General features: G+C 36.4%; 1 gene segment (V, D, J or C); it reads left to right on the top strand.

The window, feature by feature from the left end:
- The first annotated feature begins 14630 nt into the window (after nt 1-14630).
- Nucleotides 14631-15246, top strand: LOC121432860. The segment is given in 2 exon segments: nt 14631-14679; nt 14894-15246. Coding segments are annotated over 2 exon segments (402 nt in total).
- The last annotated feature ends 5332 nt before the right edge of the window (nt 15247-20578 follow it).

Raw genomic sequence — 20578 nt, forward strand, 5'->3', positions numbered from 1 at the left:
TTAATCCCAGTGCCTAGAAGGCAGAGACAAACAGATCACTGTGAGTTCAAGGTGTAGTAGCATACAACTTTAATCCCAATGCCTGGGAGGCAGAGACAGGCGGATCTCTGAGAGTTCAAGGACAGCCTGGTCTACAGAGTTATTCCAGGACAAAGATACAGAGAACCTGTCTCAAAAAGCAAAAAATAAACAAAATAGGGGTTAAAATAAAGTGCACAAAGATGGAAAATACACAGAGAATTTTGATACTGTATGCTATTATGCACTCTTTGAATTATTTGAATGCTGAGGAAAGAGCAACAGCTGCTAAAAGATATTTGTTTATAAATGCTGCAGAACTAATCCAACATAGATATTTTGAAAATGCCTTGACTTTGAAATTTGGATCTAAGGACATGATGCTTTGGAAAGGAGTTTCTTATTTTGTTTTCACAGAGGGTGAGAGTCTGTGGATTTCTTCTATCCGAATATGGTATGATGGACCACGTCCTCCTGAAAGGTTGCTGTGAACATCTTCAGAAAATTGCTTTGCTCACTGCCAACTGAGTTGAAACTAGCACGCAGGTTATACCATGAAAGACTTAATTAATGACACCCCCATTCAGCAGAAGCAGTTTGGAGAGAAAAAACTGCGCCCATGTTCCCAAATATGGTTTATAAATGTTCTTTAACATTTAAAGGGGGATATGATATAGATATGAATAATTTTTATTAGTATAGATTTTGCTTTATTGATAGAGATTTAAGGTCAATTTTGTTATATGTATATTTCTGCTATTGATTAAGATATTGTGATTGTGTAGTTCATTAAAAAATGCAATGTATAATTAAGAAATATAGGTTAATGGATAATCATCAGTAATAGTCAAGCTTGTAGTCATGCTAGTTAGATTTTCTTGATATATAGAGATACATTTCAGTTAGATAGACATTCTTCATATCTTTCAAAGACTACAGAATATGGCATTTAATGTTTTAATAACTTAGGACTTTTCATTACAATGAGACACTCTGCTCCTGGCAGCACCAATCTACTTCAAGAAGATGGGCATCGAAGAGGATCCTTATTGAGTTTGATAGCCATTTGGGCAAGAAACTGCTCTTGCCTGGACTATTGCATAAACTCGACACAGAGAACCCGCAGAGAGAGGACTGATGAACTTGCCTAAAGGTGAGATGTCTTTCAGGGTTCCTGATTCTTGAAAGCATCTGCTAGATATTCTGCAGGACACAGCAGATAGTGACTGAACTGTCTTTGAAATTTCCTGCTTCATGGAAATGTCTTCTAGAACTATGGGCCTGTAGGCCAAAGATGAATGCCGCAACGGTCCAGAGAAACTTTGAATGACTGTCCAGGCAGCGAGATGTCTCTGTCATTTCTAGAGATTTGAAAATTGCTTACTTTTTGTTTGCTTAGGTAATATTGTATTCTTCTGGAGTCTTTGAAGGAGTTGAAGAATAGATAGTTATAGTTATACTTTTCCATTGTTATGATAAAAGATAAAATAGATATAATATTGTAACTGTAATTCTTGCTTGATAACTGTTTTGTTATATGTAATTTTGCTATGTTAAAGTTAAAGCCTTCCTTTTTTGTTTAAACAGAAAAAGGGGAAGTGATGTGGGAGTGTCATATATCAATCTGTTGATTTCATTGGTTAAGCAATAAAGAAACTGCTTGGCCCTGATAGGTTAAAACATAGGTGGGAGGGGTAAACAGAACAGAATGCTGGGAGGAAGGGGAAGTGAGCTCAGAGACATCATGCTCCCCTCTCCTGGGCAGACGCACACGATGAAGCAAGCCGCCAGATCAGACATGCTTAATCTTTCCCGGTAAGACCGGAGCCACACAGTTTATTAGAGATGGGTTGATCGGGATATCAGAATTAGCCAGTAAGGGCTAGAGCTAATGGGCCAAGCAGAATGGGCCAAGCAGTGTTTAAAAGAATACAGTTTCCATGTAATTATTTTGGTGTATAAGCTAGCCAGGCGGCCAGGGTGCTGGGGACGCAGCCCCGCAGCTCCTATTACTACAAAACCCCTTAAGGGTCTTCTCATAGGCCCCCAAACCAAAACTGGCCCAGTTGTTCCCAGTAACTGTTGAGGACATATCACACCAGGAAAATTAAAAACTCTAGAACCTTCTTGCAAGATCAAAAGGTATCAATGATAGCTCAAATTTGGAGGATAAGTCAGAAATTCAATTAGGAAATAAGAAGCATATATTTTGGAAAGCTTCTATAAATGATCAGAAATCAAGCTGAGAGTACATATAAATGTAATTGTGATTGTTGATTTGGTAGACAAAGGAGTGGATGTGAATATCATCACTCCAGAATCTAGGCATCGAAAATGGCTTCTTCAAGAGGCAGATGTTCAACTACTAGGAATTGGAACCATATCTTGAGTTAAACAAAGCACGAGATAGGTTAGCTGTTTTGGGCCAGAAGATCAAATAGTAAAGCTAAGGCCATATGTAGCAGATATTGCAATAGATTTATGGCGCCGTGACCTGCTCCAGCAATGAAATACCCAGATTAATATTCCTGCAGTCCCAGGAACTCATAATTCTGGGAAGGATGTAATAAGATACTCTCCACAAAGACACCTGTAGGGATAAGTCCCGCCCCTTAGGGGGCGTGTTCGCCTCGGGCTAATGTTTGCCTATAAATTTGGCAAGCATGCTCCCAGCCGCCCCTTTTCTGCTTTCCTGGTCTCCGCGGGAATGGTGGTTCTGTAAGTCTATTTTGCCATTAAAGCTATATATATATTTACAATCTGTCTGCATTCGTTTACACTGTTACAGTCACCAGCCATTCAGGCTTTACAGGATCATAAAGGAGCTAACAAACCTTTAGAGGTACCAACAGCCCTACCTTTAAAATGGCTAACTGAGAAGCCAATATGGGTTAAGTAATGGTCTCTAGCTAAAGATAAATTGCAGGCTTTAGAAAAATTGGTACAAGAGCAATTAGATGCTCGACATTGAGGAGTCAACTAGCCCTTGGCATTCTCCTGTGTGTGTGGTAAAAAAAAGAAATCTAATAAATGGAGAATGGTGACAAATCTAATGGCTGTCAACAAGGTAATTCAAACTATGGTCACTCTATAGTCTGGAATTCTCCTCCATTCACTGTTATGGAAAGGATGGCCTCTTATAGTTATTGATTTGAAGGATTGCTTCTTCAATATATCTTTACAAAAACAGGATAGGGAAAACTTTACCTTCACAGTGTCTACTTATAATAACTCTCAGCCTACTAGGAGATACCAGTGGACTTTTTTACCACTGGGAATGGTCAATAAGCCCAGTCAATATCAATACTTTGTAAGTCAGCTATCAGAAATAATATCTAATCAATTCCCTAAGTCTATAATTTGCCATTACATGGATGGCCTTTTGCTCTCCAATTCAAACATAGATACTTTAGAAAGAATATTTAAGAAAGTAAAGATAGTTTTGCCTAAATGGAGATTACAAATCACTCCTGAAAAGATTCAAACAGGAGATTCTGTTATTTATCTAGGTTACAGAATACGTTTACAGAAAATTAGGACCCAAAAGGCACTAATTAGGAGATACCAGTCACAGACTCTTAATGACATTCAAAGACTAGAATACAACTAATATTTAGATTCACGCTATCCACATGTGCCTCCTGTAATTTTTCCTCAACCATTGTCAGTTCCTTTTTTGCTTCAGTTGTTAATTCACTGGGACTATTCAGATCTTTGTCACCCTCTAAAGTTTAGTTTAAATGAATTACTAGATCAGGTGTTATCTCAACAGCTAGTCATAGACTGGAAATGTTTCCTAACAATCTTTGAATGTCATTAAGTGTCTGTAACATATTGCCCTCCAGAATTTATCCTACAGTAATTTTAATGCAGAGGGAATATATTCTTTTAGAATGGATCTTTTTACCACACAAACCTAGTAAAAAATTAAACACTTATGTAGAGAAGGTCTCTGAATTGATTATAAAAGGTAAACTGAGACTTTGTCAACTAGCAGGTATAGACCTAGCAGAAATTATTGAACCTCTTATTATTGATGAAAAATGGTTATGGGAAGACAATGAACCCTGGCAAAGGGTTTATGCTAATTTTTTGGAGAAATTATTAGCAACTATCTCAAAAGCTTATAAAGAGAACTTCTTGTACTCTTCTGGAAATTTGTGTGATGATCCAATAACTGGAGCACATACATTTTATACTGATGCTAATAAATCAGGGGAGGCAAGTTACAAATCAGACATAATGAGTAGGTGGAACAAAGCCATAATAATTCTGTCCAGAAGGCAGAATTATATGCCATTCTTATGGGACTAAGGGATTTTAAAGAACCTCTTAATATAGTTACTGGTTAACAATATGCAGAAAGAGTTATCTTGCATATTGAAACTGCTGAATTTATACCAGATGATACAGGATTGACTTTTTAATTGTTTATCCAGGTAGAAGACATAATCAGGCCTTTTCCTAAGTACATAACACACATATAATCCCATACGTGTCTGCCAGGTCCTCTAGCACAAGGGAATACAGAAACTGATCAATTATTGTTGAAAGTATGTGATGGGCCTCAAAATTTCATAAAATATCACATCAATAGCAAAGGTTTAAAGAAAGAGTTTTCCATTACGTGGCAACAAGCTAAGCAGAGTATAGAGAGATGCCCTACATGTTCTTTATATAACTGAACACCACTACCTTCAGGGACCAACCCAAAGGGTACTCAAAGGAATGAAATCTGGCAGATGAATGTGTTCCACTTTGCAGAATTTGGAAAACAAAAATATGTACATCACACCATTGCTACTTATTCAGGCTTTCAGTGGGCAACTGGTTTAAGCTCAAAAAAAGCTAATTCAGTAATCAGACATTATCGCCATCATGAGTATACCTGCGCAAATAAAGAGAGATAATTTTCCAGCTTATATCTTTAGGAAAATGAAACTATTTTTGCTTATTATAATATTAAGCATGTTACAGGTATACCTCACAATCTTTCAGGTCAAGCAGTTATAGAAAGATTATTGTCAATGACACACTCATGCAAAAATAAAAGCTATTGAAAAGAAAGATCAAATCAAACTACAAAGGATATGTTAAACAACTAAAAGGGTTGGAAAATGCCCCCAAGAAATAGATTACATAATTCCTTATTAATCTTAAATTTTCTTAACACCAATGAAAATGGGACAACAGTAGCAGAAAGACATTGGATTGATGGAGGAAGGTCATTGGTTAAAAAATAAAAAAAACTGCTTGGCACTCATAGGTTAGAACATAGGTGGGTGGAGTAAACAGAACAGAATGCTGGGAGGAAGAGGAAGTGAGGTAAGACACCTCAGACAGACGCCATGCTCCCCTCTCCTGGGCAGATGCGATGAAGCTATGACCCAGGATGGAAGTAGGCTAGAATCTTTCCGGTAAGCGCACCTTGGGGTGCTACACACATTAATAGAAATGGGCCAAGCAGTGAATAAAATAATACAATTTGTGTGTTGTTATTTCTGGTGTAAAGCTAGCTATGCGGGAGCCGGGCGGGAAGAAAAGCAGGCCCTCAGCTCCTTCAACATTGGATAATAGAAAAATCTGCTGAACTAAATCAACTGGTTAATTTTAAGGATGTGCTAATTTCTCAAAGGAAGATGGGAGATGTGCTACACTGGGGAAGGGGTTTTGCTCTTGTTTCCACAGGAGAGGAAAAATTGTGGATAGCATCAAAATTAATCAAATTTTAGTTGAAAGAGAAGAAACCACTTGAAAAGGAAAAATGACAGCTCATACACACTGATGATAATCACACAGGTGGTAAGAAAAACATATAGGATGGGTTCAGGGTTCTGTTTTTATCCTTGTAGGAAAACACTCATCTTTGAAAAATTCAAGGGACCCCAGATGTTTGAATACTGACAGTAAGAAAAATAATTACCCAATAGGGACTATCAAGAAAACTGAATTGGTTCTGTAATTATAAAAATCTAAGATATATGATTATATTTCTAAATTTATAGAGCTGGTTTTGGAGTTGGACTCTAGCTAATTCAGTCTCTAATTCCAAGCCTGTTGTTAAGAGAAAAACCAACTTTCTGGATTTTCTGTTTCATGTCAAGAGCCATTATATGGGAAAGAAAGAAAAATGAATTTAGAAAACATCTTTGCTTTTCTTCATATCTATTTTTGTCTTTCTCAGGCCTTTCCTTAAATATATATGTCTGTATATGTCTATATAAATAATGTTTAAGTTTTCCACAATAAACAATGAGTTTCTCCTGCTGTGATATTTGAAGTTTCCAGGAAGAAGATGGGGTCCCATAACAAAAACTCCACCTGTTTGATATAATGTCATGATACTGATAACGCTACTACAAGACCTGTTTCAGATACCAGCTGCACAATATGGTTCCAACTTTGTTAGCTGAAATGGCACACATCTTGTACAACATTCTGGCCAGACCTCCACAAAATGCTCAGAGACTATTAGCAATTTTAAAAGACATTGATCATGAAATTTCACCATCATATTACTTTCACAGGATCCCCTAGAAAGAATATCGCCCCCTTGACAACTAGAAGTAATTCTAGAAGAAAACGTTCCCTCTCCCAGGAAAGTTTGTCCTAAGACTCAGGGAAATCATTTAGGGGTTGATTATAGTTGGTATACGTTTGAGGGTTGGGGGAGGAATTTTATAAGCTCAGGGATCTTTTTGAAAAAAAAAAGGAAAATTAATGAAGGGATAATAGATTGGTATTTCTGAGTTATTGTTTATAGTCAATGACATTGTATCCAAAGATAAATTATATTGAATATTGTATGCATGTATGCTTCTACCTCTGTTTAAAACACTTTTTATCTATTGATGTGTTTATTTAAATGCTTGCAGTGTACATTTCTACCTCTGATCAAGATACTTATACATTGTTTCCATTTGGAGGTCATTGTCCTCAATTATTGCACAGTTGTTTATTGTCTTAGTCTTTAAGTTAAATAGATATTAAGAATTGTAGATCAATAGTCGTCTATGCTTGTCATATTTATACTTAGACTAATCAGGTTCTTTAGATACATAGAGATTATATTCTTTATAAATAGATAATCTTCAACTTCTTCAAAGAACTGTAGATAATGGCATTTAATCTAACTTAGAGTTCTGTGGTAGCGAAATACAATCGTTCCTGGCAACACTAATCTATTCCCAAGATTTTGTTGAGCACCAAAGAAACTTCACTTGGAACTTGTTTTCTTGGAAAAAATCAGCCTCTGGGCAAGGAACTGCCCCTACCTCAACTACTGACAACATATATAGTATCTGGAAATGGATAAGCAAAACTGCTAAATCATGTGAGACAGAGTAACATGGGCTTGAAAAATTTCTTGCCTTTAAAAATAATCTGTCAGTTATTGTAGGCCTAAGCAAAAGTTGGTTGCTTCAACATTGCATATGTGACTTTGGGTGATTTCCTCGGTAGCCAGTTGTCTCTGTGATTTGCTGTATGTTTTGGAAGTTGTTTGATTGCAGTTTCTAATTACTCAGGTAACATTATTTCCCTTCTCAGATCTTTGATGGAATTGAAGACTAGATAAATGCATTTACTTTTCTCTCATGACATGGCCAAGTTATTTATTATAAAACACCCAAGCTAGTAAGAATTTATTCTTATTGTATATAATTTTGTAGTAGGTTTTGAACTCTCTTACTTAAAAAAAGGGGAGGAGCTGCAGGGGTTCCTTCTGCTCCTTCAGCCAATAGCCTTTGAGATATCAGCCCACTGGGGCATGGTCTCTTACTCTGTAAAAAGCAGCTACAGGCCTCCTCTCTCACTCTTGCTCTGGACTCCAATTTCAGTGACTAGACTGCTTTCCTGGCTGTTTTGTAAGAGAGTGTTCTGTAAGTCTTTTTTCATCAAATAAATAACCCTTTGAATAATAAGTCCAAACTGGTGTGGGATTGTAGTTACGGATTGATACTGCATACTTACATTTTGATTCTCAAATCACATTACAAGGCTCCTTAATTGGCAATTAAAGGTCATACCTGAAAGACAAATTAATTATCACAATTATTCCATAAATCTATACCTTTTAATCTATGTAAAGAGTGAGCATTTTAAAAATAAAAACTAGAATTCTTCCTGCTAGATTATTTAGTATTAAGCCACTTTTTCATTAAATAAAAGAAAATTACAAGTCATACATATAATCAAAATAATTCCTCTTTTTTCTGCTGAATATGAGAAACAATGATCATTAAATTCACCAAAAAATCAATTATTTTCAATTCTCCTCACTACCAGAACTTCCAATACTGTATTAAGCATACCCTGTTTTCTATAAAAATCTCAATTCACTCTCCTGGTATATAACATGGAATTTTTAATCTTTCACAAAAAAGTTTCTAGGGTTTTTAGAGTATAAGCTGGAAAAATGCAGTGTTCTGTTTCAATGATAAAAGAACATCAAGATTCCATTGTTTGTTTCCTTGAACATTTCTGGAGAGAGCATGGTGTGGATCAATGTACTATGAAAGAGCACTAAAAAATCCGTACTTTTAATATCTATTTCCTTAAAATGATTGACTCATAATGATTGTTATCATTGCATTTCCATGATTAAAATAACAAACAGAACTTGGTGATGGAAATAGGTGTCTTTAATTCCAGTACTCATGAGGGAGAGGTAGGTGGAACTATGGGTTTTAAGTCAGCCTTGTCTACAGAGTGAGTTACAAGCCAGGCAGGGTTACACAGAAAACTCTGGGTCAAAACAAAACGAAAACATAAAACCCTCCCCTCCCAAATAAAACCCAAAACATCACACATACACACACAGACACACACACACACACACACACACACACACACACACACATTCAAACAGAAATAAAAATCAAAGAAGCCAGATTCATCATGGCCCACATTTCAGAATTAGAAGGATATAAAAGAGGGAAGACACTTGGATTCACTCCATTAACACCACAGTGAATATGAAAACAAGAGCTAGATTTGAAAGTGGCAGTATAACCCTCATTGAACTATTTCTTCCATCTGAGGCACACAAAATAAAGATTAAGAAATACAAAACTAAAGTTTTCAAAGATTGTGATTAATTGTTTAAAATAAAAGTTTATGAGACACTGTGTCATCAAATCATAACATGACTCTCAACACAAACATGTTTTTTTATAGCCATTTTCTGAATTAATACAGTCTTTCCTGCAGTATCCTTAAGGCTGTTGCTCATCTGTTTGCTTTACAAGGATTGACCAGCTAGGATTACTAAGTCATAAAAAAGATTGCTCTTTATAGTTATTTTTATATTTTATTGAATAAATATAAATATATTCCCCTTTTCTTGTCTAAAATAAAAATAGAAAAAACATTGTTATTGTATTTATGTTTTAATGAATAAAATATCATTATTGCTCTTGAGCAAAATCCATGGATGTCAGCTCTTAAGCCTAAGAGGGAGACAGTTAGAATTAGAATGACTATAATGACAGTCTCCATCATTTCTCCAAATGAATTTCTTCTTTTACTTTTTTTAAAAAGAAAATAAACTTTCTCTTTTCATTTTACATACTAATCCCAGTTCCCTCTCTCTCCCCTACTTCCATTACCTCTGCATTCCCCCACTACCCACTCTCATTCATGCCTCAGAAATGATAAGGCACATTGCTTTGGGGAAGGTCCAATGCACTCCCTACCCTATCTACGCTAAGCATGGTATCCATCTAAAGAGAATAGGTTCACAAAAGGTCAGTATAAGCAGTAGGGATAAATCTTGGTGTCACTGCTAGTGGTCTTGTGGTCTGCCCCAATCACACTGATGTCACCCAGATGCTGGACCCTTCCCTGTCTGGTTGAGGTTAGTGAACCCCTATTAGCTCAGATAAGCTGTTTCAGTGGGTGTCCCCATCATATTCTCAATCCTCCTACTCGTCAACTGGATATTGAGAGCTCAGCACCATGCTCCACTGGGGATCTCTGCTTGTATTTTCATTCTGTTGCTGGGTAAAAGTTCTATGGTGACATTTAAGATATTCATCATTCTGAAAAAAGATCAGGGCTAGTCTGGGCACATACTCTTCTATTGCTTAGGGTTTTAGCTGTATTCATTCTTGTGGATTCCTTGGAATTTTTCCAGTATTCGGTTTCTTGCTATCCCCACAATGCCATAGTTGCTCCCTCAAACAAAATATCTCTTTCTTTGCATTCATCTTTATACATCTTTCATTTCAACAATCACATTCCCACAAGTTCTCGCCTCTCCGTTTTTCCCCTCCAACACCAGTAGCACAGACACTGAGAACAGCAATAAATAAATGGGACTACCTGAAACTGAGAAGCTTCTGTAAAGGAAAGGACACAGATAATAAGACAAAAAGGCAAACCTACTGATCAGACAGAGGACTGATCTCCAAAGTATATAAAGAACTTAAGAAAATAGACAACAAAATTCCAAATAACCAGCTTAAAAATTGTGTACAGAACTAAATAAAGAATTCTCAACAGCACAATCTCAAATGGCCAGAAGACACTTAAGGGAATGTTCAACATCCTTAGCCGTCATGGAAATAAAAATCAAAATGAGTCTCAGATACTATCTCAAACCAGTCAGAACAGCTAAGATCAAAAACACCAATGATAGCTTATGCTGGAGAAGATGTGAATTAAGGGGAACACTCCTCCATTGCTATTGGCAATGCCAATTTGTACAACCATTCTGGAAATCAGTATGGTTGTTTCTCAGGAAATTTGAAATCAACCTACCTCAGTACCTAGCAATATCATTCTTGAGCATATAGCCAAAGGATGCTCAATCATACTAAAAGGACATTTGTTCAACAATATTTACAGCAGCATTATTTGTAATAGCATGAATCTGGAAACAACTTAGATACCCTTCAACTGAAGAATGGATAAGGAAAATCTGAAACATGTATACAATGGAGTATTGCTGAATGGTAAAAAAACAAAATCTTGAAATTTGCATACAAATGGATGAACCTCAAAAATCATTCTGAATGAGTTAACTCAGACCCAGAAAGATATATATGGTATGTACTCACTCATGACTGGGTGTCAGTGGTAAATCAACGAACAAGGAGTCCATGACATTTGAGAAGCTAAGTAACAATCTGAATCCTAGGAAAAACATCCATATATCCACCTGGAAAGAAGAAAGAGATAAGATCACCTAACAAAATTGGGAGAATGTGGCTGGGGCAGAAGGGAAGGCCAAATGACCAAAGGCACAGCACAACTTCAAAAAAAACCAAAATATTAGCTGGTGCTGGCACTATGGGGAGCAGCTAGTCTAGTACAGGATTACTCTCTGCATAAACATAGATGAAAGATCACTATTTCTCAAGAAAACTCAGGAAATTTGTCATATGTATACTCTTGGGCCCAAGAGGACAGTTAGATTTATAGCAGATATATTGACAGTTTCCTCCAATTCTATGAATGACATTTAAAGCAGAGCAGAACATGAAAACAAATTATTAACAATTGTGAAAATGATGATGAAGAATTAGTCCAATGTATGAAAACAGGACTCTGCTCTGGTGTCATGGAGCATGTTCCCCAGAGGATCACATATTTGCACACTTGGTCTCTCTTTGGTGGTTTGTATTTGGAGGCTGCAGGATCTTAGATTTGGGGAACTAGCTGAAAGAGGTGGGAACTTCAAGTGAGCTTTGAATAAAAAAGCTTACTATCATTCTGGGTTAGATTGCTCTTGGTTTGAGGTCATGATATACCCTGGTGGTTAACACATCTGCAGAAATGAATTAAACCCTCTACGATGATGCCCTGAAATCCCCCAGAAACTATGATCCAGAATAAACTTATTTTTTCTCTTAAAAAAAATATTAACAGGTACAATCACTAGAGGGAGCAGATAGTCCAAATCAGGTCTACTCTCTGAACTTTTGGGAGGTTTGGTTTATGACTTGTATGGCTGTGTCAACAATTCAGATGTTGTAAACAGTAAATACTAAGTGACCATGTTCCCAGGCTCCTAGGAGCTGATGTAAGAGGGAAATCTATCTCAAATCCACTGCCACTGAGTCCTGATGATACTTTGATTGAAGATAGGATGCCTTACTAATGGTTTAGAAAGATTCCTTGTTTTCAGACTGGCATGGCAAGCGATATTAACTCTGTCTCCAAGAAAAACAGATAGCATAGATTTAGACCAGGTCATCTAAGTATCCTACCTGTTGAAAGACAGGATAAAGAATTTTTATATTGTAATAAATCTGTCTTGTATGGTCATACCACAATTTGCATTTTTATAAATAGTGAAGGGAAACTCAGAATTGAATTTCCCACACTCATCATTTTGTTATCTCATTCATCTGTAATTTCAGTATTCTTACAGTTACATAGCAGTTTGTAACTTTATTTACTTGCACAACTACCATATAATTTATCATATATTTTATCACACTAAAATAATGAATGTGATATAATGAGGCTGTATTGTGAGGATATGATGTTCATATTCTCCTTTATGAGGTGTAGTCTGAGTACAATGCATCATTTTCTAAAATGATGTAAATTTATTATAATTTGAAAATAAGTACATTATGTAAATATGAATAAAATGGTTATTTGAAATCATTGTTAAACTGAAGAGTTAGTTGAATATTTAAAATGATAGTAATTTATAAAAGAGATTTTTGAAAATGTCCATGTCTCTTGCCAGTGTTTTTCACTATGAATTATGGCAAGTTACTAAAGCCTATCATACACATTTTTATATGGATCATCAGTTTGGCATTGTCCTAAGTCACCTAAAAACCCTATACTAGCTAGATTTTCCCTACATTATTCTCTAAGATGCTCTAGTTTCATGATAACACCCATCTTTGTGATAATTTTCAATCATTTTATATGAGGGTTGAATTACTTATACCTATAGGTGGTGGGTTTTATATGGGTATGCACTTGTTCTGTCATTTGTGCAAAGTATGCACTTTTTCTGTCATTTGGCTAATTAGGTGTTATTTATGGCTTCCCTAAGTTGCCATTTGGGTCCACATGTATTGTAAATAAGATAATTATGAATTTAATTGGTAACATAAAAATTGTTTCTGAGTCAGTTTCCTTATGTAACTAATTTTCTTTTATACAGGCAAGGCAATTTTGTGTTATTTATATATTAATAATGCATTTTGTCGAAGAATCTGGAAGGCATTAGTATTAAAATAATTTTCATACATACCATTCAATGACCAAGTGGAAAAATTAAAAAAATAGTAAAAAAAAAAACTCTTGGCAGAGCTGTGAACAAAAGATAAGCAGGACATTTACATTTATACTTTGGGTTATGGTATCTCAGGAAACAAAACATACTATTAAAACTGGAATTATTTGGTTAAGTAACCCTTTTGAGTATACGTTAATGTAAGAATGACTAGGAGAAGGATGTATATTACATAATATTAGCATTGGTAGCCAAAGAAATTTATAGTTAATAAATTATCATAACTTCATCTTTATATCTGTGAAGGAGGCTGACAAATACCATTCCATGAATCTCCCAAAGATATATGGAGATAAATGTTCAATTATAATCTGATAGAAATACACTTATGGTAAGTTTGTTTTCTAGTTCTTAACAGTTAAAAATATAAATATCTATATGAATGGATAAATGCTATCATTAGTAGAAGATTCAGCAATAGAGATATTTATTTATTCCCAGAATATGAGTGAACTTTTAAAGAAACATTTGTGCCTTGAAGATAAAGAAAAGATAATGAATGATATATGTTCTATGATTTCATTTAAATGAGATTGGAGAGTGAAAAAATACACAACCTTTGCTTACAGCAATAAGTTCAGAGTTTGACTGATGTGTAAGCTTAAGAGAATTTGATCTAATAAAACATTTCAGTGCTCGGAGAACAATGTGTATATTTATATAGGATAAGTATGGTAATGGATTTATGCATGCATTTCAATGTGAGTGTATAGTATGTATGAGTAATCATATGGTAAGGATTATTGAATGCTTTTCTATTTGAAAAACACATATAACCCAACTGAATCACCTTGAATGTAACCATAAGTCTATATTCTAACCCTGAATAAGAACATAGTCAATAATGTGAAGACTTAGTTGAATAATTTGCTTCCTTCTTGTACTTTTGTTGTACACTAGAGACTATGAGTACAAACTCCTGGCAGCTCATTTCATTCCAGAGGATAATTAACTATGAGTTTTCACTAAATTCCCATAGTTCCTTACAATTTAACTGTGTGATTTTAGACAAAATTTAAATAAATTTTAAATTAGACAACAAGACTACATTGTTAATACATATTTACAACTGATTTGAAATGCTTCATCAATTTTTCATCATCCTTCTTGTCTCACATCTGTCACCACATTTTGTTTTAATCCTTTCACTCCTGTTCTATAAGAAGATTTCTTTGAGTCATCTTTAAATTTAAGAAGCCCACATAACTGTCTTCTCTATTTACACTGTTATGCGGTTCATGGTATTTGCATATTGCTCCCCAGGGAGGTCCCTGCCTTGTTGGCCTAAATAAAAGCTCAGCTGTACTCTTGCATTCACTGATAACTCTACTTAGTTTATCTCCTCAAAATGATGTTTCCTGTCCAGTCCCTGTTTCTGCTAATTTTCTGTATTCTGGGTAAGAATAGTGATAGATGAAAGCAAGAGTGAGGATAAAGTGAAATATCTGGTTGCTTTTGTGTGCTGTCCATGTGTAATGAGGAAGGTCTTGTTGCTCAAGATGGGCTTGTGAGGCTTAGTTATGTAATGATGAGAAACTAATGAGACATAATCTGTGCTAACATGGAGATTCTGATTTATACTGAATTTTTACTATTCTATTTTAATTTCAGGAACCAATGGTGATGTTGTGATGACCCAAACTCCACTCTCTTTGTCGGTTACCATTGGACAATCAGCCTCCATCTCTTGCCGGTCAAGTCAGAGTCTCTTACATAGTAATGGAAATACCTATTTGAGTTGGTACCTACAGAGGCCAGGCCAGTCTCCACAGCCCCTAATTTATGCAGTGTCCAACCGTTACTCTGGAGTCCCTGATAGGTTTAGTGGCAGTGGGTCAGGGACAGATTTCACACTCAAAATCAGCAGAGTGGAGGCTGAGGATTTGGGTGTTTATTACTGCTTCCAAGCTACACATGCTCCTCCCACAGTGATACAGACCCTAACAAAAACCTCCTTGCTTTGAGACGTTCAGCTGCAACGTGCTGCTTGACTAGAGAACAGTTCACTCTGCATCACAGTTTTGTGCAGGTTCAAGGGAACCAACACAATTGTTTGCACCTGAGAACTTTGCTAAACTCCTCTTGTTGGGTCAGTGGTTTGGCTAGTCCTCATGTGACACGAATTGCTTGTCTTTCATTCTGTAACAGTCACGGTATTGCTTCTGTATAATAATAATTTCATATCATTATTTCAGTTTAGTGTTGAAAATTTTTATGCATTTAAAAATTTTCATTATTTTCTTGAACTTCATTTTGAACACTTCCTTTTAATGATCTATGCCCATGTGTTAGATTCTCTTTCCACTTTTAAAATCTTTAAAAGCCTATCCATATTTTCCTTTCATCTTTCTAAGTAGACTTGAGAGGAATATTTTGAATATCTTTAGGAATTTTTTCTGTATCTTTTCTTAGGGACATGCAAACAGACAATTGCCAAGCTCTTATAGGGAGGGAGATAGATAGATAGATAGATAGATAGATAGATAGATAGATAGATAGAGATAGATACTGTTATTTGAGAACCTAACATGTTGTCAGTGGAAATTTTATTTCTGATTTCCGTACTGAGTTTCTCATAAAAATCTGCTTATGATTTAACCTGCATACTGTAGGCTATACTCAGTTTAGAGTGTGCAATGTTTTGCGATTTGTGTAATTTTTTTAGATGTATTTAACATCATCAAAACCTGCAATGTGATCATGGTCTAAGCTTGAACACAGAGGTCTTGTCAACCTACTGGTATTTGGATCTTTTCTGTCTGTTTTGTTACCAGTTTTCCTATGAAAAACAGGTGTGGGACATGATATCATTGTTCTCAGGTTTCTTTGATGTTTTTCAAACTGTGGAAGAGCCTTATTTCTCTGTGTCTTAGGGTGAGAAAGATATTACACATGAAACTAACCTTTTGAAAAACAAGAGAACAATATGGATTTCATGCCTTCTATGAAGAAGTAATGAGTGAGAACTTTGCAGCAATTCATGCAGTGCCTGTGAAAAGAATTCTCCAGCAACAAACACTTCTGAGGAAGATGTAGGGACTGACACAGGACACACTTATACATTGTTACTGCTACAGAAGACACATTTGCTTTCATGTTGATCTCATATGATAATGGGTTATTAGACACAAGGTACTTCATATCCTTACAAGAACATTTGATTTCTTCAAGTAGTTTAGTATCTTGATGATGTCTCATTTTACTTTGTTGTTTTATCTCATATATATTAGTTGGACAGTATTTATTATTGGTCCTGCTTCTTTAGTGTTAGTAAGCAGAGAAGGCATCAGTCATTATACTGGAGGATACCAGGAAAATTTGTAAATAATCTCTCTGTTACCTTCAATATCTATCTATCTATCTATCTATCTATCTATCTATCTATCTATCTATCTATATCATCTATCTATTATCTATCTATATATCACTTATCTTTTATGATCTATCATCTGTCTCATGGTCTCTGTCTCTGTCTTTCTCCTGACAATTATACATACATATACCAGTTTTCAAGTACCATCTTAGACTCTTTTAAAAAATGCTGACCTAATTCTTCTTCCCAACAAGTCACCCTACTATTCTTACATCTTCTCTTTTATGCAGTTGTTGGTTAGATAGCCATAGACTTTTAAGATCACATCTTTAATGCAAGGTTGTCATTTGCCTTCAGGAATTCATTTTTGTATAAAATTTGCCCCTGTAATTCATTTAAAAGAATTGTAATTCTCTCTTTACTCCATCTCTATCCATTTCTTCCTTCTATTGTTATTTTTAAATATTAGTTCTCTTCCCTGTTATATATTTATGTTGATTGATGGTGAAATGTGGGGTTTTGTTCAGTAATAATAAGAGTCATGTAGGCAAGTTTTCAATTAAGATTCTCTTCCATCTGTTCATCCAACAACAGATGGGAAGAGAGGCAATGACCCACATTGGAGCACCGGACTGAGTTCCCAGTTTTGGAGGAGGGTCTTCTTTCTATCTGTTGTTTCATTGGTTAAATAAAGAAACTGCCCTGGCCCTTTAATAGGACATAAAATTAGATAGGCAGAGTAAACAGAACCGAATGCTGGGAGAACGAAGCTGAGTCAGGGAGTCGCCATGGTTCTCCCACTCCAGACAGATGCAGGTTAAGATCTTTCCTGGTAAGCGCACCTCATGGTGCTACATAGATTATTAAAAATGGGTTAAGAGGCTAAAAGTAATGGGCCAGGCAATGTTTAAAAGAATACAGTTCCGTGTAATTATTTTTTGGGTAAAGCTAGCTGGGTGGCGGGACGCAGCCCAGCCCGCCAATCTTATTACAACATCCCAAGATCCAGCTGATAATTGCAAAGAGTGAGAGTATGAGCAAGGAATTCAAGACCGTAAGGGGGTCATCCACTGAGACAGTTTGTTTGAGCTAATGGGAGCTCACCACTCCAACTAGACTGGTAGGGAAGGAGCATGGGAACCACCAAGCACCTCTGAAGGGGTTTGACAGATAGGGACGACTGAGGGACCACTGATAGTGACACTGGGATGTGTTTCTACTGCAGATATCGGCTTCATGGGATCCTATTCACTTTGAACTACAATCTAGATGTAGTAGGAGGGCCTTGGACTTTCCACAGGTCTGGGTGCATGACACTCCCTTGTAGTAGGAGCTGCGGGCTGCGTTCCTGCCACTCAGCTCCCAGCCGCCTGGTTAGCTTATGCCCCAAAATAACAACACACAAACTGTATTCAATAAACACTGCTTGGCCTATTTCTATTAATGTTTATAGCACCATGAGGCGGTGACTTACCAGGAAGATTCTAGCCTACTTCCATCTTGGGCTGGAGCTTCATCGCATCTGCCCAGAGAGGAGAAGCATGGTGTCTGCCTTACTTCCCATCTTCCCAGCATTCTGTTCTGTTTACTCCACCCACCTATGTTCTAACCTATCAGGCCAAGCGGGTTCTTTATTATTTAACCAGTGAAAGCAACAGATTGAAATATGACACTCCCACATCATTTCACCTTTTCCGTTTAAACAAAGAAGGCTTTAACTTTAACATAGCAAAATTACATATAAACAAAACAGTTATCAAGTAAGAATGACAGTTACAATATTTATATCTATTTTATCTTTTACCATAACAAAGGAAAACTATAATTATAGCTAACCATTCTTCATCTCCATCAAAGACCCAGAAGGATATAATATTACCTAAGTAAACAAGAAATAAGCAACTTCCAAACTCTAGAAATGGTAGAGATATCTTGCTGCCTGTACAGTGACCCAAAGTTCCTCTGTACCATTGGGGCATCCATCTTCGGCCTACAGGCCCATAGTTTCCAGGAGACATTTGCATGAAGCAGGAAATTTCAAAGGCAGTTCAGTCACTATCCACTGTGTCCTGCTGAATGTCTCACAGACTCATTTATGAATCAGGAACCCCGAAAGTTCATCTCACCTTTAGGCAAGTTCATCAGTCCTCTCTCTGCATGTTCTCTGTGTCCAGTTTATGCAGTAGTCCAGGCAAGAGTAGTTTCTTGCCCAAATGCCTATCAAACTCGTTAAGGAGCCTCTTCGATGCCCATCTTCCTTTTGAAGTAGATTGGTGCTGCTAGGAGCAGATGTGTCTCATTGTCATGAAAATCCCTAAATTATGAAAACATTAAATGCCATATTCTGTGCATTTCTATGCATATCTAGAAAATCTAAGTAACATGACTACAAGCTTGATTATTATTAATGATTATCCATTAACAACCTTTACACATTACATTTTTACATGAACTACACAATCACAATACCTTAGTCAAGGTCAGAAATACATATACACATAACAAGATTGACCATAAATTTATATCAATAAAGTCAAATCCATAGCAATGCAAATTATTCATATTTCTATTATATCCCCTCTTTAAATGTAATAGAACATTTATAAACAATTTTTGTGAATATGGGCGCAGTTATTTCTCTACAAACTGCTTCGTGCCGAAGGATACGCTGTTATTTAGGTCTTTCATGGTGTAACCTGTGTGCAAGGTTCATCTCAGTTGGCAGTTCAGTGAAGTAATTTTCTGAAGGTGTTCACAGCAACCTTTAAGGAGGGCCTGGTCTATTATACCATATTGGGATAGTAGCAATCCACAGGGTCTCTCCCTCTGTGAAAACAAAAGAAGAAACTCCTTTCCAAAGCATCATGTCCTTAGATTCAAATTTTAAAGTCAAGGTATTTTCAAAATATCTATCTTGGATTGGTTCAGCTGCATTTATTTTTAAGCAAATATCTTTTAGCAGCTGTTGCTCCTTCCTCAGAATTCAAACAATTCACAGAGAGCATAATAGCATACAGTATCAAGATTCTCTGAGTGTTTTCCATATTTCTGTGGCTTTATTTTAACCTCTATTTCATTTATATTTTTATTTTTTGAGACAGGTTCTTTGTATATCTTTGTCCTGGAATAACTCTGTAGACCAGGCTGTCCTTGAACTCTCAGTTATCCATCTGTCTCTGCCTCCCAGGCATTGGAATTAAAGGCACGTCCTACCACACCTTGAAGTCACAGAGGTTAATCTACTTCTGTCTCCCAAGGGTTGGGATGAAAGGTGTGTACTGCCACACTCAAATACTCTTTTTCTTCCTTTTTTTTTTTTACTTTTAAGAACTTGAACCTTCAGCCTGCATATATTTTTAACACACGATAAAACATTTAGAAATTTTCTTTGTCTTTGAATCTCTCTTTACTGTATCTCTCTCTCTTTTTTTCTGACCACATGAGCCTTTAAATTACTGAGCAATATGGGTAGGATTAAAGCCGTGGTTTGGTTTTGTTGGCTAGATCCAGCCCCTTCCTTAGCTTTCCAGCCTCATGGCAGAGGTACTGCTGGAGCCATTTTTATTGCCACAACTCTGTGGCATTTCAAAGTCCCTGCCAACAAGCAAGCTGCAGCACTGCACTCAGAAATCACACTCAAACACTCTGTAGTCAGATCGCCTGCCTGAAAGAGTAAGAGTTTGCCCTGGCAGTACAGACCAGAACGCCAGCATTTTATTTTTTTTCTCTCTGCTTCCACTTTTTTTTTTAAATTGGGAAACCAAGGTGTACACAAGAAAAGCCTGCATAAACTGGATGCAGAGACACAGCTGCTGGCTACTACACTTACTCCACAACACACATGTGCACCAGATCTTTTTGGCTAAAAGATGGAAGAGTGAGACATTTTCCCGTGTGGATGGCCGAGTGAAGCACAGGCTAGGAAGGCTTTCACAGACAGCTAAAGGAGAGGTACCACTAAGCGGTCACCATGCTGGGGGCAG

The sequence above is a fragment of the Microtus oregoni genome, unplaced genomic scaffold (genome assembly GCF_018167655.1).
Source record: "Microtus oregoni isolate MIOR12 unplaced genomic scaffold, Mior012 000002F_ref0000024, whole genome shotgun sequence".
Classification (NCBI taxonomy): Eukaryota; Metazoa; Chordata; class Mammalia; order Rodentia; family Cricetidae; genus Microtus; species Microtus oregoni.